Here is a 23,294-nt window from a genome sequence, read left to right on the forward strand (position 1 = left end):
ATTTCTATGAAATTTTATTCTCAGTGTAGCTATAATTTGCATTTCTCTTACGGCCAACGAAGTGAGCATTTTCCATAAGTTTAAGGATCATTTTTAGATCTTTTTTTCATGAATTATCTGTTCATATTTTTTGTCCATTTTTCTATCCGGTTTTCACATTTACCCCCCTCAAATTTAAAGAGTTCTTCATATACTAATGATATTAGCCTTTTAACTATGATATATGTTGTTGTTGTTTTTTAAAGATTTTATTTTATTTATTTGACAGAGAGAGAGAACACGAGAGAGGGACCACAAGCAGGGGGCGTGGGAGAGGGAGAAGCAGGCTTCCCGCTGAGCAGGGAGCCCGATGCGGGTCTTGATCCCAGGACCCTGGGATCATGACCTGAGCCGAAGGCAGACGCTTAACGACTGAGCCACCCAGCCGCCCCTATGATATACATTGTAAATATTTTCTCCTGGTTTGTTAGTTATCTTTTGACTTTGCTTATGGTGTTCTCCACATGCAAAAGTTACAGAAGATTTTATATAGTTAACGGTATTAATCTTTTACTACATCTGAATTTTAAGTCATAGTTAGAAGGCCTTTTTCCACACACAAGTAATGGAGGAATTCACCCATACGTTCTTCTATAATTGCAGTTTTATTTTTTACATTTAGATGCTCAGCATTCAGGAGTTTCTATTTGTGTATGGTGTGAGGAGTGGATCCTGGAGCAATTAAGTAAATATAGCAAAATATTGGCAATTGATGGCAGGCACATGGGTATTTACCACGGTTGCAAACTTTCTCAAGGTCTGACAATTTAAAAAAAATAAACAGCTGTGGGTAAAGTGTGTTAAGCGGAGTTTGTGTAGGTGGACGGAGGCGGGGGGCGCCTTTAAGATGGGCCCCGCCCACCCCGGAAGGGCTCGCCCAAGCCCCGCCCACCGCCGCGCGTCGCCTTCTCCCCGGTTCGCGCCGGCCCCGCCCTCCGCAGCCGAGTAAAGTCACGTGAGCGGGGCTGCGGCGCTCCGCTCCGCGCGGTCATGGTGGCCCCGATGTACGGTTCCCCGGGCGGCCGCCTGGCCCGGGCGCTGACGCGGGCGCTGGCGCTGGCCCTGGTGCTGGCCCTGCTGGTCGGGCTGTTCCTGAGCGGCCTGACGGGCGCGATCCCGATCTCGGGACGCCAGTGGGGGCCCAACGGGCCGGTCCCTCCCGAGTCCCGCAGCCGCTCCGTGCTCCTGGACGCCGAGACCGGCCAGCTCCGCCTGGTGGATGGCCGCCACCCGGATGCCGTGGCCTGGGCCAACCTCACTAACGCCATCCGCGAGACCGGGTAAGGGTTGGCCCGACCCCGCGCGGGACCGGCCGGGGGAGGGGCTCGCACGGGTTCCGGGCCTCAGCGCCCCTGGCTCCCTGGGGGTCAGTTTCCCCGCCTCTTAGGCTGCAGCAGGTCACTGGTTGGGTGGGGGCTAGTGCAGCATCCCTCAGCTCATGGGGACCAGTCCCTCGCCTTCAGTACAGGGTGACAGTACCTCTGTTACACTTAGAGACCAGATCCCTACCACCCGCCCAGGCCCCAGTGCCTCCATCTGGATTAGGTCTGCGGAGCACCGCGTCCCCCCAGCCCCACCGCCCTTGGGCCAGAAGGCTGGTGATAGCTCTTCAAGAGAGAAACTCTCACTTCCTTGAGCGTGGCTTACCCCATGGGTGCCATGCTCCTGCCTCTGTTCCTGAACCAGGGCAGCCCGACTGAGCCTGGATTCTAGGCCAATGGGAAAACCCAGGATCCCTAAATTCATGTAGACCCAGATAGTATTTTTGCTTGGGCTCTGCTCCTTTCTCTCCTCCTTCCTGGTCCAGGGGAAAGTTGCTTGGCCAGATAGTTGGTAAGGAGCCAAGTGCTCCATCCTTGGTAGTCATGATCAGCTGCTGTTCTGACTTCCCTGCCTGTCTGGGCTCCCATTTCCTTATCTGTGGCTCAGATTTTGAGGATATTGCTCTGGCTGGGAGGTTGGGTGGTACCCTTCTCAGGCCCTGTACCAGGGCTTCTGCCCATGCATTCATTCATTCATTCACTCACCTGATGTACTTGGCCTTGGGGACATAGAGCTGAGCAAGGTGGGTCTCCATTTAGAGGGGGAGACAGCACCAGAAGGGTAACCTGAGTCAGTGGGAGTGGGGAAAATCTGCCTTAAAGCCTTGTCAGCAGGGCTCAGGCCCTGGATTAAGGCTATGCTGGGGATCTTTTAGTGAACCCTAAGGCCCCCTCCCCATTCCACCCTCCCACTGCTCCCATCCATTTTGCTGGCATGCATTAATTCCTACAGGTGTTGGGGAGATAGAGGACACTGAGAACACCCCCATTTTGATGCTTTGTGGTACTTGGGAGGGTATCAGATAGACAGACGGAGGGAAGATTGTGAGGAGGGGATTTGCTGCAGACACAGGAGCTGGGTGGGGCTAATCTGGGAAGGCTCCCAGGGAGAGGAGGCCACAGGGTGGGCTAGTTATTGTCCATGGAGGGAACTAGAGCTCTGTGGCTCTGGAATCTGATGACCCATTCTCTGCCGACTCACACATGTTTTTGGCCCTGCTTAGCAAAGCCAAGAGGGCATGACAAATCTCTGCCTCCATGCTAGCTAGGAAGGAGGCACAGAGGTGAGGCCTAGCATGGGAAGGGGGCCTTGTTCGCAGAAGGCCCCCACTGGGCTGTGTTGCTCTGAATTATGGAAAACAGAAATGGAGAGAGGGCTTCCTTGATTGTGCTGGATGGAAAGCTCTTTGTGGCCCAGCTCCTTCGCTGTGTGACCTTGGGCAAATCGCTTCGCCTCTCTGAACCCGTTTCCTCCACTAAAGGTGAGGCTTGAAGGGAAATTCATGGGATCACAGAAAGCACCTCTGTTTGTTTACTGAAGGAAGAAATGAGTGAAAGAGAAAAGAGCAGGTGTCCTCTGCCCCCCCATTTTACAGTGAGGGAAACAGGCCTGAGGCAAGAGCCCAGGTCTCGTCCACACTTCTTGCTCTCATGTCCCCTTTCCAGCATCGTTTCTGTCCAGTTGGCCTATTTAGCACTGGGGGCTGGGCTATAGGGAGAACTGTATCAGAAGCCCCTATTTTGGGGTGCCTGGGTGGCTCAGTGGGTTAAGTGTCTGCCTTCGGCTCAGGTCATGATCCCAGGGTCCTGGGATCGAGTCCCTCATCACGCTTCTTGCTCAGCGGGAAGCCTGCTTCTCCCTCTGTCCCTCCCCTCTGCTCGTGCTCTCTCTCTCTCCCAAATAAATAAATAAAACATTTTTTAAAAGCCCCCATATTGGAAACAGGGAAACTGAGGCCCTTAAGATCGACCTCTTAGAACTCAGGGGATAAGATGAAAGAAAGACATCTGAGGTTTCCTGGCCCCTGATCAGCAGAACCTCTGAACTGTGGGTGCCTGTCTCATTTTTCAAAGGATGGAGGCCAGGGGTTTGACTCTTCCGTTTACCTGAGTTGGGACCTCTCCTCCTTCTGTCCCCCAGAACTCGCCACGGGGGATCTTGGGATTGTCAGGATAAATTCCATGCCCTCTCCCCCCCCCCCCCCCCCCGTAGTCTGTGCTCTTTCAGTTGTGCTATATCTGACCTGGGACTGCTACTCCCCATGAAGCCTGAAACATTTAGGATTTGGTGCTTGGGCATCAGAGGAGCCCCAGAGGCCGAGCCTGCGCCAGTTTGATTCCAGCCTTGGTGTTGGGGAGGCTGCACCCCTCCAGCCCTACCTTTTCCTCCATCCCTGACTCCCCAGCCAGCTGCCCAACAGAAATCACGAGTCACTGCGGAGTTGGGAAAGGAAGTGAGTACCAATAAGAGGGAATTACCCTATTAAGAAGCAGGGAACCCACTCAAATCCACCAACTAATGAGCAGAAACCCAGCCCAGTAAAATGGGTAAATACCATCCAGCTGTTCTTGGAAGTCAGAACAGGTGAACATATTCCATCAAGAGTGAGGAAGGAATGGTAGGCACAGATAAGGTAGGAGAAGTGTCCATGGTGCACTGTACCCAGAGGCAGGGCATGGTGACTGGGGTAGGTTTGTGACCCCGCTGCTCGTCACACAGCAGTGCTCTGGTTTTTCTCAAACGTGGCCTCCTCTTTAGACCCTGGAGCCATCAGGCATTAGGCACCCGTGACATAAAATCACAGTGTGGCCCATAGACTCTCCAGATTAAAAAAAGAAAAAGAAAAAGAAGATTGGAGAAACAGATCAGTACTGCCAACTTTTTATTTTTGTCAAGTGAGTGCATTAAACACAACAGAACAACATTTATTGACCTCCGTCAATTTTATCTCATAAAAGATCTGCTATTTTAGAACCAAGTAAGCAGGAAGGACGTGTTCTTTAATAGAGAGCAATCTAATGGGTACATTTAACTTTAGAAACGCTTGTCAGTGGTTTTCTTTTGACCAGGGATGGGGATAGAGTTTTGCAAAGTTGTCATTTGGCACAGGTGAGGGAATCTAGAGGTCCTTTGCCCAAGTTCAAGCCTCCCCCATTTTACAGATGGGGAAGTCGAGGCTGGAAGGGCCGGGAAGTGTAGTATGGAGCAGAGTTTACTATCAGAGAGATCTAGGCTCGTATCTTCGACTGCCTCATCTCCGTGGCAAGGGGGGTGAGAACCCTTTAGGATGGGGGAAGGGGGATGAAGGGGTGAGGAATCATCTGATTAGGCTTAGGGCCCGAGGCAACAGAGGGATCCTCAGAGATCAGCCTCAGGGGCTCCGGCACTGAAGTCTGGTGGCTTGGAACAAAACCCCTTAAATGGGAACATCCCCCGCCCAAAGTGTTCTGGAAAGATAGGTGGAAACCCATCTCTCCGGGTTTTTCTGAGGACTCAGGCAAAGTGAATAAAACCCATCTAAATGGAATCACCCCAGTTGCCCTTTGGAACAAGGCAGCGCACAAGGAGATGGGGGAGGGTGGTGATTGTTAGACAATTAACTTTTTGTGGTAAAAAAAAAAATCCCAGCAGTTTAGAAAAGTTAGGATGTGTGAGGTAAGTCCCCACATATATAACCACTGTTAGCTCTTTCTTCCACAACTTTCTATGCAGAAATAGGCCTAAGTGTGCATGCATATGTGTAAGCGTGGGTATGCGTGCGTGCGTGCATAAGTAAAATGCTTGCACACACAGGGTTATCCTGAGTCTACCATTTATCCTTCTCTGATCTTTTTTTACGTTGTGTCTGACATCTTGTCAGCACATGGCAGCCCTTTCTCATCATAGCAGTTGCCCTGTTATGTCATTACCTGCTTACGTGCCCCCCCCCACAGCCACCCGTCACCCCCACATTAGCCTTGGGAAGGCCAAGCCTGAATGTCCTTCACTTTTGTGCACCCTCGATGTCTGGCACCCGGTAGGCTCTCAAAAGGCTTGCTTGATGAAAGTATCAGGTGAGCGTGTTTTGATCGTCTCTTCCTCTCCAGAGTTCTCTCTAGGCCACAGCTCTTCTTGCCCTGGAGCTCTTGGATGGCGTGTTGGCCACCTCCCCATGAGACCATCCTGGTGGAGCCTGGCTCTGCCTTGTTTCGGAGCCTCTTCCTGGTCTCATGAGCGTCTTCCTGTGCCCCTCATTTTCTTTGTGGAAATTGCCTTAACAAATGTTTGTCCCCAAGTTACAGAAGCCACCTGGGTGAATAGTTTTGTGTCCTAGGAGCAAGAATGAAATCCAGAACCATAAAGGAAAAGATGGATAGATTTGGCTGCCCCCCAAAAACCCAAAAACCTCTATATGGCAAAAGCAAAAAATCAATTAAATCAATTGAAATACAAACATATTTTCAATATTAGTGACAAGCAAAGGGCTAATGTGTACATAGAGAACTTCACAAATCAATAAGAAAAGATAAACACAAGGGAGATACGTGAGTAAAGCCCTTGAACCAAAGAACTATAGGTGACCAATAAAAATTTAAAAACAAGTGTAGGGGCGCCTGGGTGGCTCAGTCTGGTAAGCGTCCGACTCTTGATCTCAGCTCAGTAATCTCAGGGTCATGAGTTCAAGCCCTGCGCTGGGTGTGGAACCTACTTTAAAAATAAATAAATACATTAGTTAATTAAATTAAAAAGTTAAAATAAGGATAATTGGGGGCACCTGGGTGGCTCAGTTGGTTAAGCGACTGCCTTCGGCTCAGGTCATGATCCTGGAGTCCCGGGATCGAGTCCCACATCAGGCTCCCTGCTCAGCAGGGAGTCTGTTTCTCCCTCTGACCCTCTTCCCTCTCATGCTCTCTATCTCTCGTTCTCTCTCTCTCAAATAAATAAATAAAATCTTTAAAAAAAAAGAATGTTTAAAAAAATAAAATAAGGATAATTGAACTAATTAAAGGATTATCATCAAAACAACATGATTGCGTTTTTCAACCACTGCCTTGGCAACGATGAGAAAGATTGCTAGGAATCCTTTCAGGCAAGGAGTGGACAGACAGGAGTGGGTACATTTTGGCAAGGTGGTCTACAGCCAAGCGTGGTTGCAGGCTGGTGGCGCTGGCCTCACCTGGCCGCTACTTAGAAATACAGGGTCTCGGGCCCCTCCCCCAGACTCCTGATCAGAATCTACTTCCGAACCAGGTCTTTGAGTGACATGGATGCACGTCAGAGTTTGGGAATTGCTGCTTCCCAGAAGGAATGGGAGCCAGTCTGCTTGGACTTGAATCCCAGCTCGGCCCTTTACCAGCTCTGTAACCTTCGGCAGGTGTATCAGCTAGTGTTAGGCAGCAGTGCTGTGTAACGAATTAGCTGCCAAACCCACTGGCTTCAAAAATAACCCGGGGTTATTTTCGATGGATCCAAGGGGCAGCCAGGGCAGCTCTGCTTCATCCTGTGGGTCTGCAGAGCTGGTCTGCTCCATGTTTCTGTCACGTTCCTGAGAGCAGCGGGCTGGCTGGGGCATGTTCTCCTGGCAGAGGCAGAGGAGGGCAAGCAGAAACAAAGGCGGCCTTGCAAAGGCTGATCTTATACCTGGCACATGGTCACTTCCATCCATTGGCCAAAGCGAGTCATATGACCGAGCCCAGATCAGTGGGGCGGGGAGGGACTTGGCCATGGGTAGGAGGGACCGCAAAGCCGCACGGCAGAGGGCACAGAGAGGGTGGAGGGGTAGTAGTGCAGGCTTCCATGGCAGTTACAGAACTTTGTGCCTTAATTTCCCTCCTCTTCTGCACTACGGGGAGTAACAGTGCCTGCCTGGTAGGAGCGTGGGGTTGTCACAAGGATTGAATGAGTTAGTAGACAAGAAGTGACTAGAACGTCATCTAGCACAGAGGAAGCCCTCGTTTGACGCTGGCTGGTGAGGGCTGGATTAGTACAGCTTTGCGGGGGGGGGGGGCGGTTGTCAAGGCTGATTAAAATTAAAAATTAAAAATGCCTGTGCCCCCACGCTGACCGGGCCCGCCCTCCTCCCCGACTAGGTGGGCCTTTCTGGAGCTGCACACGAACGGCCGCTACAACGACAGCCTGCAGGCCTACGCCGCGGGCGTGGCGGAGGCCGCTGTGTCTGAGGAGGTAAGGGCCAGATGGGGGGACCTGGGGCTCCCACCTCCCACCCCACCCAGCGTGCACCCCAGGAAGCTCGGAAGGGTTCTGAGGTGAGGTGCGTGCAGATTGGGCTCCCTGCTCCCGCCCCCAGCCCTCCACGTAATTGGGCAGCCAGAGCTCACGTGCAGTCTTTAAAAAACTCAGGCTAGGTAGTGTTTGATGCGTCTGAAGGATGTATGACATTTTCTGAGTCACAGAGCACAGCAATAAAACAAACATCCAGACTAAAACGTACAGTGTTACTGATCGCTCTGAGGCCCCCTTCCCAACCCCTGCCCCCAGAGGCACCATCACGCTAAATGTGACTTTCTTTCTTTCTTTCTTTCTTTCATTCATTCATTCATTCATTCATATTGAGATATCATTCACATGCCATAAAACTCACTATTTTGAAATGTACAATTCAGTGGTTTTTAGTATATTCATAGGGTTGTGCAACGATCACCACTACCCCATTCCAGAACATTCTCATCACCCCAGAAAGCAACCCCATACCCAAAGCTCCCTTTTCTCCCTCACCCCGGCCCCTGGCAACCATTAACCTACCTTCTGTCTCCATGGGTTTGCTGATTCTTGCCATTTCATGTGAGTGGGTGGTCTTCTGTGTCTGGCTTCTTTTCCTCAGCATCGTGTTTTCAAGATTCGTCCCCGTTCTAGACTGTGTCAGTCCTTCACTCCTTTTTGTAGCCAAATAATACTGTCTTGGATGGACAGACCACTGGATGGATGGACCACATTTTATTTATCCACGCATCCGTGGATGGACACTTGAATTACTTCCACCCTCTTACTTTTGTTAAACTAGTTTTACCACACGTGCAGAATCCTCAGACAACCTACTGTTTTGCTCTACTTGATCTGGGGCTTTAGAAAAGTGCTAGCATCAATTTCAGAAGGCGGCCCATCTCAGAAGTGGGTGAGACTTCGTGGTGACAGCCAGTCTCCTGCAGTGTGGGAGGAAGTGTGACACCCACTTGGGAAAGTCATTTGGCAATGGTAGCGTCGAGTCCACGCGTGCCCTGGGGCCGCCGAACGCCATATGATAGACCTTTGGGAAGGAATCAGCAACACGATGCATCCTGGATGCTGGCTGCTGAGGGGGAAGAGCATGTGACAGATGACTGCACACAGGGGACACGCCCTTATAAAACTCATACTCCTCGTTCTGACACCCAGCAGCCGTTTTGGACATCCGCTTGGGATCTGGATGTCTGGGGAGCTGCTCAGACGCTGGGCCAGGCCGGTGCTGCTTGGGGTGCAGTGAATGAGGCAGGATTCCGTCTTTCAAGGGTCCCGCTAGCCTGTCAGGAACACTGAGGCGAGGCCCCAGGGGCTGTCCTGTGTGGAATCCTGGACACATGTGCCAGGAGCTTGGCCCATGTTCTCTCCCTCAGCCCGCACACCAGCCTCCCCACCCCACCGAGGGAAGCGTGACTGCCTTACTGGGGCTCAGAGAGGTGAAATTACTCACCCAGGGTCACACAGCCATTCATCAGGGGGGCCAGCATTCAAACCCAGCTGTTTGACCAGAGTCTCTGTTTCTGAGTGTTTTGCTCTGCCGCGCCCCCGCCCCCCCACTGCCCCTGCACCCAGGCCAGAGCCTGATATAGGACAGGCACTTGGGAAATGCTTCTGGAACTGGTAGAAAGGTGTATGGAGGAAGTGGCATCTTTTTGAGGCCTTGGGGTACAGAGGAGAAATCGAATGTGTTTCAGGGAGATGGCTGTGGAGCGGGGGGGCGGTCCTTAAGCGATCAGTCTTGGGGTACCAGGTGCTGCCACAATCCTCTCACTAGCCTGTGTGTCTTGGGAATATTTTCAGTGTGGCGAGGGGTGTGGCTGGACGTTAACCCGGCAGCCTTTGGGAAATGACAAATCCGCACCTTTCCAGGGTTCAAATCCTGACTCTTTGATTCCGTACCTGGAGGACCTTGGGTAAGTTAGTCACCTGCCGGTGCCTCGGTGTCCTCCGCTATGAAGCAGGGGTGGTGAGGATAGCACTCTCCTTGCAGAGTTGCCTTGAGCTTTGCGTGGGTCCGTTCATACCGAGTGCCATCCATGTGAGTTCCGGGCGATGGACCAGGTCCCCGTAGTGCCACAAGATAGGGGACGCCCCTGCCCCTGCTGGGAAGACAGGATTCCAGGCCAGGCCTGGCTGATCTTGGCCGAGCCCACCCATGCTTCCGCGGTCAGCTGGCAGGTCAGCGGGGGCAGCTGGGTGGCTTCGAACGGTCTCCGTCATGCATCTGGGGGTTGGCGGTCTGTCAGTCTGGGTGACGGGGCCGACGGGGCCGATGTGGTGTTGAACGTGGCCTGTCTTGTTCATGTGACATCAGGCCGGGAGGTGTGGAAGGCCTCTCGACGGCTGGTTGAACCGGCCTGGCATTCACTTGTGCACGTGCGTGTCAGTTGTGAGTTCTCTGCCGTGTCCTTGGGGCTTCGGACAGGACACGGTAGGGGCGCGAAAGTCGTAGTTTGTTCACCGACTGAATACATCCATAGCTTGGGGGTCTCCGGTAACAGAGGATGCTCAGTCTAGAGCAGACTTTGAATGCTAAAGGCTCTCAAAGGAGGGAGACATCCAGAAGCTTTGGGCCCTGGTGGGACAAGAGTGGGTTGGGTGGGAGGGGCCTCGGGGGGGATGAGAGCCCGCGGGAGCAAAGGTGCAGCGGGGCCTTACCAGGGCACCCTGGTTCTCGGAGGCCTGAACGGGGTGAGGAGTCTGAGCCCGAGTAGGGAGCCAGCGGGGTCCTCGGCGAGGAGAGCAGCATGGCTACCCCGCCCCCACCCTCGCCCACCTCGCCTACCCCGCAGCTCATCTACATGCACTGGATGAACACGGTGGTGAATTACTGTGGCCCCTTCGAGTACGAAGTCGGTTACTGCGAGAAGCTCAAGAGCTTCCTGGAGACCAACCTGGAGTGGATGCAGGAGGAGATGGAGCTGAAGCAGGGCTCTGCTTACTGGCATCAGGTGGGTGTGGCCCCCGTGCTCTGTGGGAGGGACGGCGGGCTGGGTCTGCTCTGGGGACCTGCCATCGCTGTGGCTTCTGCTGGCCAGCTGTCTGTCTCCCAGCCCTCTTTGCCAGCCCTTTCCCCCTCCCTCCCTCCCTCTCCCCCCCCTCCCCCCCCTCTCTCCTTCATCCATCCACCCATCAGTCCTTCCTCCCTCCCTGGCCATCCACGCACCCATCCATCCATCCACCCTCCGTATGTCTGTCCATCCATCCAGTCTTCTCTCCCTTCTTCCCTCTCCCTCCGTCCCTCCCTGCCAACTGTCCATCCATTCGTCTACCTACCCACCCACCCACCCATTCATCCTTCTGTCCATCCAGCCATCCAGTCCTCCCTCCCACCATGCTGTCTTCCCTTTCCCTCCATCCTTTCCTCTCTCCCTCCCACCCAGCCGTCCGTGCGTCTAGTTTGTCGGCACACGCACCACCCACAGGCTTATCTGTCTTCCTCTCTCTTCCTCTCACCCGTCTGCTAGCCCCTGCCCATCTTCGGCCAGTTCTCAGTTCTCCCACCAACCACCTCCCCAACTGTTGACATACCCCCATTTTGTTGCCTGTCCGTCTCCCTGCCTGCCATCCACCTGTCTGTCCACTCCCCCCCTACACTTTTTCCCATTTACTTGCCCAGCTGTCTGTCTGATCGTCCACCTTGTCTGCTTCAATCCCCACTTTCTCCCAGCCATCGGTCATCGAAGCACCTCCCTGTGTCAGTCTGTCCATCTGTAGCTCCACCGCGGCTGCTCTCTCTCCCCACCCAGGGCCGCCCCGTTCCCTGGGGATGACGCACCCTGTCCATCCCCAGCTTCGTCTCCTGCTGACCTCCTCGCTCTGTGGTCCAGCCTCCCTGACCTCCTGGTTTCTCGAACAAGATGTGTTACCTCTTGCCTCAGGGCTTAGGACCTGCTGCCCCTTCTGCCCAGAACACCTTCTTCTTCCCCCCACCCCTCACCTCTGTCCCGTACCCACACTTCCCTGTGGCGCTCTAGTGCGGGACTCAGTCCGTCTTCAGGGAGACTCGAGCCCCATGAGGCCAAGGCAGGGACCACATCTGCTTTGTCCACCACAGTATCCCTGGCGCCTAGCACAAGGGCCGGCACACAGTGGGTGCTTTATGTGTCAAGGTTGGTTGAATATCTAGAGATGAAGGAATGGATCTGTCTTGTCCTGTCTGCCCATCCAGTCTGTGCACCCGACTGGACATCTGTCCTTCTGTCCACCCTGCCATCCACCTGGACGATTGCTTCTCTGTCCTTCCCTCCCTTCTACATAACTTAGCAGCCACGCATCCATCTCTCAGTGCTGCCTGACTGTCCGTCCATGTCCATCCATGCTAACAAAGTACCTGGTATATACCCAGCACCGACCAAGGATGCACGGGGGACACAGTGATGATCTCCCTGGTTAGAGAGCAGGGACAGTGACCATGGGGAGAAGTCAGCTAATGAGACTGTGTCCTCAGGCAGCAGTGCAGCCAGGAGCTGAGCTCAGGATAGGGAGCCGTTGACGGTGGGTCAGGGCTGGCTGGGAGGCTTTCTGGAGGAGGTGGCTTTCAGTTGGACTCTTTAAGTGGGAGTGATTTAGGTTGGCAGGGGGCAGAAACATCGTTAACTAAGTGATGGCAAGAGAGTGCTTGGCACGGAGGGCTGGGTGCTAGGAAAGGGGGTGGTCAGGGCTGTCAGGATCCTGGAGGATGCACCCTGGGCCCCTCCCATTGCAGGAGAAGGCGTGAGCGCCAGGGGGAGAGGCCTCACCCCATCTGTGCCCCCCCCCCTCAGGTGCGGCTGACCCTCCTGCAGCTGAAAGGCCTCGAGGACAGCTATGAAGGCACTATGACCTTTCCAACTGGGAGGTTTACCGTCAAACCCTTGGGTTTCCTGTAAGTGCCACTCCTGGAGCGGACAGGGTAGGGGAGAGGGACATGCACCTCATGGTCAGACAGACCTGGGTTCCCGTACGGGTTCTGCCACCTCCTGGCCCAGACTCGGACTGCTCACCTAGCCTTCCAGAGCCTCAGCTTCCTCCTCTGTGAAAGGGGTATGGAAACGTACTCCCGGCAGGCAGGCGTGGTAACCCTCCGGCCCCCCCCACCCTTCTCAGCCTGTTGCAGCTCACCGGGGACCTGGGAGACTTGGAGCCTGCCCTGAATAAGACCAAGACCAAGCACGTTATGGGCTCTGGCTCTTGCTCTGCCCTCATCAAGCTGTTGCCTGGCCAGACGGACCTCTTGATCGCCCACAACACCTGGAGCTCCTACCAGAACATGCTGCGCGTCATCAAGAAGTACTGGTTCCAGTTCCGGGAAGACCCCCAAGGTGGGTGGACGTGGGTGTATCTGTGTGTGAGCATGCGTGTGGGCACACAGTGCAGGGGGTGCGGGACGCCGGGAGCTTGTGGGCCTTGGCCCTGTGCACACTGTCCAGCTGCTCTAGGAGTCCATCTTATTGTTAACATTTTTGTTTCCTTTTAGTTCCTTTTCACAAGGTGTATCAGTTACCTTTTGCTGTATAACAAATCACTCCAGATTTAAAACAACAGAAGCTTAAAACACGACCATTTATTTTTGCTCAGTGTGTCTGTGGGTCAGCCGGATGGTTTTGTTATGCCGGGCCAGGCCTGGCTGATCTTGGCTGGGTCACTGATGCTTCTGCGGTCAGCCGGGGTGAGCTGGCTGACCGAGGATGGCCTCATCTGCGTGTCTGGGGGTGGCTCTCAGCTGGGTGTTGGCGTCGCTGGGCTAGCTCAGGCTTATTCTTGTGACATCTGGGCAGGGCAGTGTGGAAGGCCTCTTGAAGGCTGATCGAAACGGGCACAGCATTCTTTTGTTCAAAGCAAGTCCGGTGACCAGCTCTGATTTGAGAGGTGGGGAAACAGAGCCCAGCATTTGATGTGAGGAATCGCAGGGTGCCACTGCAGATGGTAGGGATGCAAGCATGGGAAGAATTACAGCAGACACTCAGTGCAAACCCTCAGCTACACAAGGAATAATGCATGAATACATGAATATGCTCTTCCTGTCAAACGTGAAAACTTTGCAACTAAGGCCCAAGTGCCCCAGCGTGGCTCCCCCATCCAATCCCTGGCCCCAGTGTCCACCCCGGAGGGGTGGACACTGCCAGATGTTTGCGGTGCCTCCTTCTTGGCAAAACTTAAAAATCGAAATGTTGCCAGGAGGTGGCGAGGGGGGTGGGGAAATGTATACCCTCATCCTCTGCTAATGGGAGTGAATACCGGTTGGCGCTGCTGCTTTGAGGAAGAACCCCACCGGTACCCAGTAAAATTCAAAATCTGTCACTCCCATGGTCCAGCAATTCTTGGCTCAGATTTGTCCCTAGAGAAACATTTCGACTTCTGCACAGGGATGGTGCACAAGGATGTCAACTACAGTAATGGTTGGGAAACAACCTAATGCCCGTTAACTTAAGTAAATTTCTGCATTGACATGTATACAGAGAAGCGTGCACATCACATGTGTACAGCCGGAAGTTTGCATATTGCACACATCTATGTGTAGCACCCAGACTGAGAAACAGAACATTCCCAGCCCCCCGAAGCTGCTCTCCTGGCCCTTTCAGGCATGTATCCCCACCCCAGCATAATCTCCATCTGCCTGCTTACAGCGTGCATGAGGTATGCCCGATTTTGCATGTCACGTGCATAGACACAGCACGTGTGCTTGCTTGTGTGTGACTTCTCTCGCTTAGCACAGTGCCTGTGAGGTTCATCCACGTTGTTGTTTGTAGTCACAGATCTATCGTTTTCATTGTTATGGATCCATGAACATTGTAGTATCTTTTGAAAAAAACCTACGTAAGGGGGTGCCTGGCTGGCTCAGTCCATAGAGCATGCCACTCTTGATCTCGGGGTTGTGAGTTTGAGCCCCATGTTGGGAGTAGAGATTATTTAAACAAAGAAACAAAAGCCTATGTAAGTTAACACATATGGTATAGGAAATTGGAAAATGCACTAAGATGTTCATATACAATCGAAATCACTTGAACACCCCATAACCCATAGGAGATAATTTCTGTGAATATTTGGTTCTGTTTGTTTCTAGACTAAGATGTACCTTATTTTCCCACTTGTTTTAACTGATTTTTATTATGCTAGTAATACGTGAATACATTCACGTACTTTCTTCATCAGCAATGCAGATGAAGAAATACACTCTTGTGATACCCTTCTCCCAAATTCCAGACCCTTCCTAAGAGGATACTGCTGCCATTTTCGTTTGGATCCATCTAGATTTTTTGCACGAGATGCACTTATATTGTCTATATACGAACGTTTTTTTTTGTTTTTTTTTTTTTACTTAATAGACTTTATTTTTTAGAAAAGCTTTAGGTTTACAGATAAATCGAGTAGATAACACAGAGAGTTCCCGTATACCTCCCCACTCCTTTCTCCTGTTATAAACATGCTGATTGGTGTGGTACACTTGTTACAGTTGATCTGCCGATGTCAGTACGTTACCATCAATGGAAATCCATAGTTGACATTCAAGTTCACTCTGAATAGTATGGTTGCACGTATTTTGGTAAACGCACAGTGATGGATATCCACCTTTACGGTACTCTACAGCAGTTTCGCTGCCCTAAACAGTTTGCTTTTTGTTTTTTGTTTTTTTAAACGTAAATAAGACCATAGCATATGGATTGTTTGCATCTTGCTCCCTTTGCTCAACAGCTAGCCTTGGAGAATTTTGGGTATTGCCACGTTCAGTCCGCCTTTTAACAGCTGGTGTGAAACTTTTAACTAGTTCTCAGTTGAGGATTTGGGCCACGTCTAGGTCTTTGGTGTTTCATTCGGTGCTGCGGCAAGACAAGTGGGCCCCCAAGTGGAAATGCTAGGTTAAAAGATGGGCATAAGTGGGGGCGCCTGGGGGCTCAGTCGGTTAAGTGTCTGACTCTTGGTTTTGGCTCGTTGTGATCTCAGGGTCATGAAATGGAGCCCCTCGTCAGGCTCTGTGCTGAGCACAGCGTCTGCTTGCCCTCTCCCTCTGCTTCTCCCCCTACTTGCTCGCTCCCTCTCTCTCAAACAAATAAATAAATAAGTAAATAAAATCTTAAAAAAAAAACAAAACAAAAGCTGGATGTCATTAGCGGTGCCCGGGTGGCTCAGGTGGTTATGTGTCCAACCCTTGATTTCAGCCCAGGTCTTGATCTTGGGGTTGTGAGTTGAAGCCCAGCGTTGGGCTCCTCGCTGCGTGTGGAGCCTACTTTAAAAAAAAAATTAAAAAGATGGGCATAATTAAACATTTTAGACTCTGGATACACACAGCCAAATTGCCTCCAAAAGTGGCTGGTCCAGTTTACACTTGTCCACGAGTCTGTGAGCGTATCAGCTTGCCTTGCCAGCACTGGGTGTTATGTTCATTTCAGTTTTTTGCCATTCCGATAGGTGATACATGACATCCTGGGCTGCGCTCCCCACCCCTTCTTTACTGAGGGCTAGCTTAAACACACCTTTAGGATGTATATATTGAGGGGTCTGGACACACCTGCGCCGTTGTGTGACCACCACTCAGTAAAGATGGAGAACGTTTCTGTCCCCCCAGGCAGTCCCCTGTGCCCCTTTGGAGTTATTCTTCAGGCAACCGCTCTTCTTAGTTTCCTTCCCGTTAGGTTAGTTGTGCCTGTTCTAGAAGAAAATATAAAACTGCACTAATTTTTAAAAATTTCTGGTAGTAAAAAAAAAAAATTCTGGTTGTTTATTTATGTTTTGGTTTATTTATTTTATTGAGGTGGAATTCATATAGGGTAAAGTGAACCATTTTGAAGCGAACAATTCAGTGGCATTTAGAATATCCACACTGTTGTGTATCCACCACCTGCATCTAGTTCCCAGGTACCTTCATCACCCCAGAAGGAAACTCCAGGAAGCAGTCACTCCCCAGTCCCCTTTCCCACCAGCCGCTCGTGGCCTGGTTTACTAAAATATCAGAATGGACGGAGGCTCCCCCTGAGGCTTGCTGCTCCCTACCTCGAGGCTCTGGCTCTTGGGTTGGGGTGCTGGGGTCCCCAGGTGGGCTGATCTGACCTGCACCCCCGCCCCCTGCGGGGCTCACTCTCCCCCCGCAGAAAACTCTCCCCTGGCTCCTGGCAACAAGCTGGTCTTCTCATCCTACCCTGGCACACTCTTCTCCTCTGACGACTTCTACATCATGGGCAGTGGGCTGGTGAGTGTCCCTCCCGAGTGTGGCCTTTCTTCCCCTGGGCTGTGGGTCACCCGGCAGCTCTGGGCAGGTGGGTGGGCGCAGCCCCCACCACCATCCCGTGCTGGGGCCTCTTCTGCTGTGGTACTTGGACCACTGGGGAGGGGCGGGTGGCTTCTTACAATCGGATTCCCAGTCCCCGCTGGGGCCTGCCAAATCCTGCGGCCTCCCCGGACTCTCCATTCCACGAGCCAGCTCCTCAGCAATCAGCTCCTCAGCAGTCGCTGCTCTTGGGGCCCTTTTGCAATATCCTTGACCTTGACCTTAGTGACCCCCGTTTTGTTTGGCTGTCTTTAGCATAAGCCGTCCCTCCCTCCATCATGACCTTGCTGTTTCTCATCCTGCCTCCCCTCCTGCCTTCCTCAAACTCCCTCTAACCCGGCCAGGTTTTCTGAATAAGTTGTTTACAATGTGTTGTTTTTATTGGATTTCCTGGCTGAGGCCCAGGCTCGTTTAGAAATCTGTTCCTGGCACCCCTCGCTGGGGCATTGAGCCCTGAGATTGCAACATGCAGAGAAGAAAACATCGCTCTAAAAAACACGCTCCAAGCAGAAGATGCTAGTTTCCCTGCGGGAGCAGCGACAAGGGACTCTTTCCTGCTCTGCTACCTTCTGAGAGAAGTGAGGGGCTTAGTCCCCTGAAATGGGGAAAGAGGCGGGTGAGGGCCAGGTTGTAGGTGAGGGGACCCCCTTGCTGCAGTCCGGCGGGGGCAAGGAGGGGACAGTCTGGGGAAGGACAGCTGAGGAGGTCTCATCCAGTTACCTGGGAGGGATCCCGGCAGGAAATGCACCTTCCATTGGGGTCTCTAACTGTTGTTATGCCACAGAGCCCTTTGGCAGTCTGGGGGGCTGTGAACCCCATCTCCGAGTAACGTTTTCAAATGTATAAACCAAAATGGTATGGGATCATAAAGGAATTCAGTGATATTAAAATGTGTTTAGCGAAATGTTACATAAATAACCTTTTAATATTATATATGCGCTGCTTTGTGAACTTACTAAATAACAAGCTCTGGGAGCGGGTTTGCTAACTACCATAACTTCGAAGGAACAGGGAGCATAAATGATGTTTTGAGATGGGTGCAACCCTGTCATATGGTGGGAACACATCTGATCTCTGTTGGTGACAGGTCTCAGGTACCACTCATGTCACAGTGGCGGGTCACCCGTGCTCACAGCGCCAGGAGGTGCTGAGTTCCAGTTTGGTGGCAGTGGGAAGGAAGAGGTGGTGTTTTCCCCTCCAAGTCTGCAGACTCCCTGAGTACTACCCCAGGTTCAGAACTACCCCCGGCCCGAGAGGGCAAACTGCCTCCCAGGGCTTTCTGGGCCACACTGATCTGAAGTCTGGCAGTGACTCTGGATGCCAAGAGCAGCTGGTTGAGGGACAAGGAAGGTACAGGCTGGAAGGACTGGAAGGAGGTGTTCCCACCCGGGCGGTGCTCTCTAGAGGCTTGCCTTCCAGATTCTTCTTTTAAACATCACATTTATGGCTCTTGCTATCTTTTAGCTGGTTTCTGGACTTCATCAAAGGAGGAGGCATGCTAATAATCCTGGTGTAGAGGAACAAGCATTGATTTAAGAGCTGGAAGTTTGCTGATGGAACAGTGGCCCATCCCCTGACCAGCCATGACCTTTGGCACGTCTCTTAGCTTCTTCAGGCCTCAGTTTACCTTTCAGTAAAAAGGGGCATTAGTAGCCATGCTGTGTTTTTCCCAGGAGGGCTGGAAGAAGTCAATGAGACTGTGGCAGTCTACCAGGCTAACAGCCTCGAGCCACCCGACTTTCCCCGCAAAACTGCAAGGAAGGGAAAGAAATAGGATGCTGTCTCTCCGGGGAAAGAGTTGACGGACTTGGTTGGGGGATCGGGTCCATATGAGCAGCACCTTGGGCTCTCCCAGGGGCTGTTCCCCGGGGCAAAGCTAGATGCATGATCGTGAATCCCCCTCAGCGCTCAGCCAGGGAACCAGTGAGGAATGTGCACCCAAAGCAGCACATGAGGTTTTAAAAAATCTGTAATCAGTGTACGGACCATGATTGATGCAGCACTGCCACTTGGTGGCAGCATGCCCTGGTCCTAAGTCAGGGGCCCTCCCACAGGTGACACTGGAGACCACCATTGGCAACAGGAACCCGGCCCTCTGGAAATATGTGCATCCCAAGGACTGTGTGCTGGAGTGGTTGCGTAATGTGGTGGCCAACCGCTTGGCCTTGGACGGGGACGCCTGGGCAGACACCTTCAAGAGGTTCAACAGTGGCACGTGAGTGGGCTCCTGGCACTGTGGCCTCCTCACCCAAGAGATGGGCCAACCTCCCCCCTCAACAGTCAGAGCCCAGGGGACCTGATGTGGCACCAGGGCCACATGCCGCACACCCTCTTGCAGAGCCCTCTCACAGTTACTGCTGGAGTTGGAAGGTGTCTTAAAGTCTTCTCCCTTGTTTTATACTTAGGGAAACTGGGTCTTTGCCTCTCTCCTGAAGGCTCTTCCATCCAGGGAAGGGCCCCCAGAGGGAGGCCAGGAAGAGAACTTGGGATTTGAGGGCTCTGGAGATGGGGAGGGCCGTCTGAGCAAGTGGGCACAGGTGGGTGAGGGCCCTGGGAGCCAGAGACACTGGAGCCAGATAGTGCAGGGTCTTAGAATGTCAGGCTAAAGAATTAAGAGCTTTATTCCAATAAGCACTAGGGAGCTATAGACTTCTCTGGAGCAGACAGAGGATACCTGGTCAAGCTGCAGTGTTAGGGTGACAGTCAGATGGCAGGACACCCCCCATGCCACCCCTTCCCCTTGATTCCTGGCAGTGTGGGGCACTGGGGCATGGGGGAGGCTGGGGCCGTGGCCCCGGCCCCAAGGTATGTTCAGTCCTTCCTTGGGCATGGCAGGTACAACAACCAGTGGATGATCGTGGACTACAAGGCATTCATCCCTGGCGGGCCCAGTCCCAGGAACAGGGTGCTCACCATCCTGGAGCAGATCCCGTGAGTACCCTGGGAAGGAAAGCAGGGGGTTCCAGGCAGAGGGAACTGCCTAGGAAAAAGTCTGGAGGCATGCTGGAATGTGTGTGGCAAGGCGAACATCTGAGGAAGGCAAGGTGGGAGGGGGAGGCAGCCCCTGAACGGGGTGGAAGGGTCCAGGACCCAATCTACCTCTGGGCACTGGGGAGCCATCAGGGGTTCTTGAGCAGGGCAGTGCCCACAGGTGCCCTTTTTCTCACCAGTCTTGCTGCATTTCTCTTCTTGGTCCCAGGGGCATGGTGGTGGTGGCCGATAAGACCTTAGAACTCTACCAGAAGACCTACTGGGCCAGCTACAACATACCGTATGTCCCCATCCCTGCCCCATACCTGCCTCACCCCTACTCAGTTCTCTGTTCTGGTCAGGGGTCCTTCCCTGCATGAGCTTTTCAACCCGCAGAGCAAAGAAGCCACCCTGGCCTTTCTTTGGCCGGGAAAGCCCTGCCAGTTTGGGGGCACAGTGGTGGGGCTTAGGTCTGCGGCCCACAGTGTATGGGGGTGGGGGTGGCCAGGCTCAGGTGCCGACCCCTGCCGAGGCTCCCCCACTGCGTCTCCTGTAACCGGGCTGCACAGCCATCACCTCTGGACACTCACTGTGCCCTGCCAAATGAGAGATTTGGTCCTTACAACCACCGCACGGTAGCCACGGCCGCTGTTCCCATTTCACAGATGAGGAAACTGAGGCGTCCAGCGAATGCCTAACTTTCCCTAGGCGAATTCCCCAGCTGTTCAGCGATGAAGTCAGCATCTGAACCCATGTCTCTTGGCCCGCAGAGCCTAAGCTTGGTCACCCAGGCAAGCCATCCCCCGGCATAAACAGAAGACAGGACTTGCTGTCCTGTTGTGGTTGTCAGTGATAATGTTCTGGTGTGACGGCCCCTCTGCCTCCCTGGCCGCAGCCAGCGTGGGCAGGGGTGGTGAGTGACCATTCTCATCCCCCGCAGGTACTTTGAGAGTGTGTTCAATGCCAGTGGGCTGCAGGCCCTGGTGGCCCAGTACGGGGACTGGTTCTCCTATGATGGGAGCCCCCGGGCCCAAATCTTCCGGCGGAATCAGTCGCTGGTGCATGACCTGGACTCCATGCTCCGGCTCATGAGGTGCGTGGGGGAGAGTGAGCCCCGAGTCCTGTAGAGCTTTGCGTGCACGTCTCTGGCCCCCGTGTCAACCTCGCCATGAGCCCGGGGGTCATAGGGCGGTGGCCAGCCGTAACTACACGTTACAGGTGAGGGTGCTGACCTGCCACTGAGTGGCCCCCTGCCCGGTGCTGGGCACTGTGCTCGGTACCGGAGGAACGGCACAAAGCGGAGAGCCCCCTGGCTGTGGCTGGAGATGCGAAATCCGTCAAGCACTCACACTGATGTGGGTGCCGGGGCGAGGACGGAATGAGCCCCTAGAACTGCTATGAAGGGGCACAGTGGGCTATCTAGCCTGGATTGGGGTTGGGGGCCCGGAGGGGCCCCGGAGGAGGGCTGCCTGAGCAGATGTGAGGGTGGGCATGGAATGACGAGGTGAAGGGTGAAGGAAGCCCCCCGCTGGGGGTGGGGGGGGTGCGGGGGAGCTTGGCACGGGAACGCAGGTGGCTTGTTTCGGGGCTGCCGCCACCAGGAGCTCAGCCTCCCCTTCCCAGCACTCCTGATGCCCCCTCCTTTCCCACGCCCAGGTACAATGACTTCCTGCACGACCCCCTGTCGCTTTGCAAAGCCTGCAACCCCCAGGCCAACGCAGAGAACGCCATCTCGGCCCGCTCTGACCTGAACCCAGCCAACGGCTCCTACCCTTTCCAGGCCCTGCACCAGCGCTCCCACGGGGGCATAGATGTTAAGGTGCTGCCCTGCCCGGGGCCTGGGGTCGGGGGGCTTGGATGCCATCATCACTGGGGGGGGGGTTGGGGGGGTAGGATGAAGGCTGGGGTCAGGGCAGATGGCGGGGTGGGGGGCAGGGTTGGCATGGGGCTGCAGGTGGGGTCAAAGTTAGGGCTGGGATCAGGGCCCTCTGGATTGGGGCAGCTCCAAGCCCAGCCTGGGGCTGGTGCTCAGTGACCTCTGCCCTGGCCCCCAGGTGACCAGCATGGCACTGGCCAGGGCCTTTCACATCATTGCCGTCAGTGGCCCTACGTGGGACCAGCTGCCTCCGTTCCAGTGGAGCTCCTCGCCCTTCAGTGGCCTGCTGCACATGGGCCAGCCTGACCTCTGGAAGTTCTCACCCATCGAGGTCTGGTGGGACTGAGTCTCGTTCTCTGCCCTGCTGACCCCCAGTGGGGCCACCCTCGGCCACCACCCTGACCTCCTGCCCGCCCCCTCTGTGGGCTTCGTCCTCTGCTGTGCCTGGATCAGGGACCTGGGTCTGCCAGGTTCACTCTCATCTGGGTCGTCTCTTAGGTGGGACGCGGGGCCCGACGGGGCCCAGAACTGACTCGTTCGCTCCCCTTAAGTGAGGGAATGCCTCCCCTGTCCCCTGCCTCTCTGCATCTCTCCCTCTCTATTCTCTCTCTACTCTGTCTGCTTCTCTCTTTCTCCTGTGCTGGGGTCCTGTCCTCACATGCTGCCCCCTCTTGAGGGCTTGGGAGGGGTCCTCGGATGGGGTTTCGGGCCGCTGGTAGAGCAGAGGGGACCATTCCAGTTCCTGCCTCTCAGTGTCATTCCTGCCAGTGGCTCTGGGACTTGTGGGGTTTCGGCCCCAGGACCTGGGCATTGCCTCTGGTTGACATCGGTCTTTCCATCTCCCAGCCCCAGCCACTCTGCTTCCCTCAGGAAGCAGCCCCCTTGTTTCCCCTTCTGGACAGCTTTCCTGAGGACAGAAACTTGAAAACAAACAAAAACCAAAGTTTCTGGTGACTTGTGGCTGGAGGGGTCTTCAGGGGCAGACAAGAGTGTCACCCTCTGTGCTGCAGCCTCATGCCCCCTGCCCCCAGCTTGGTCCTGCCCCTAGCCTCAGGACAGTGCCCACAGCTCCCCTGCTGTAAGAACCAAATTGCAGGCTGTGCTGCCATTAAAGGAGAGGCTGTGGCCCCTGTGCTGTGTTTTTTGGATAGTGGGGAAGGCTGGGCTGGTGCCCTTTCTCCTCTTTGGTTTGGGTTCTACACCATCCACCCATGCATTCTCCTGTCCATTCTTCTGTCGACTCATCTGTCATGTATTCATCTGCTAACCCACCTACCCATTGTCCATCTGCACAGTCTTCCACCCACCCATCCATCTACTCATCTGTCCGTCCATCCACCCACCCCCCCAACCACCCATCCATTCACCCATCCACCCATCCGTCCATCCGTCCATCCGTCCATCCATCCATCGATCCATCCATTTTCTGTCTACCCATCTATTCATCTGTCATCCATCCATCAATCCATCTGTCTATTCATTTATCTATATCCGTCTCTCCATCCATTCATCCATCTGTCCATCCCTCCATCCAGATGTTCTTGAGCACCTACTTTGTTCTGGGTACTATCCCAGGGCCTGGTTAACCAACAAGACTTTCCCAGGTTCCACTGTGGGATACAGGTC

At 53.8% G+C, this 23,294-nt stretch overlaps 1 protein-coding gene across 1 annotated transcript; it reads left to right on the forward strand.

The window, feature by feature from the left end:
- Positions 1 to 927: 927 nt before the first annotated feature.
- PLBD2 (phospholipase B domain containing 2) lies at positions 928 to 22,796 on the forward strand. The gene is made up of 12 exons (XM_027575919.1): positions 928 to 1,319; positions 7,431 to 7,524; positions 10,371 to 10,529; positions 12,345 to 12,445; positions 12,667 to 12,881; positions 16,647 to 16,744; positions 18,877 to 19,037; positions 19,658 to 19,753; positions 20,022 to 20,093; positions 20,733 to 20,885; positions 21,449 to 21,611; positions 21,847 to 22,796. The coding sequence occupies exons 1-12, from the start codon at positions 1,030 to 1,032 to the stop codon at positions 22,012 to 22,014; spliced, it is 1,770 nt and encodes a 589-aa protein (XP_027431720.1). The 5' UTR covers positions 928 to 1,029; the 3' UTR covers positions 22,015 to 22,796.
- Positions 22,797 to 23,294: the final 498 nt, after the last annotated feature.

The sequence above is a fragment of the Zalophus californianus genome, chromosome 14 (assembly GCF_009762305.2).
Source record: "Zalophus californianus isolate mZalCal1 chromosome 14, mZalCal1.pri.v2, whole genome shotgun sequence".
NCBI lineage: Eukaryota > Metazoa > Chordata > Mammalia > Carnivora > Otariidae > Zalophus > Zalophus californianus.

Bases quoted from the DNA above. Each gene is read 5' to 3' on its own strand.
- PLBD2 (XM_027575919.1), top strand. From the start codon at position 1,030: ATGGTGGCCCCGATGTACGGTTCCCCGGGCGGCCGCCTGGCCCGGGCG. The intron at 7,525-10,370 runs GTAAGGGCCAGA...CCTACCCCGCAG, and splicing joins AGGCCGCTGTGTCTGAGGAG to CTCATCTACATGCACTGGAT. The intron at 21,612-21,846 runs GTGCTGCCCTGC...CCTGGCCCCCAG, and splicing joins ACGGGGGCATAGATGTTAAG to GTGACCAGCATGGCACTGGC.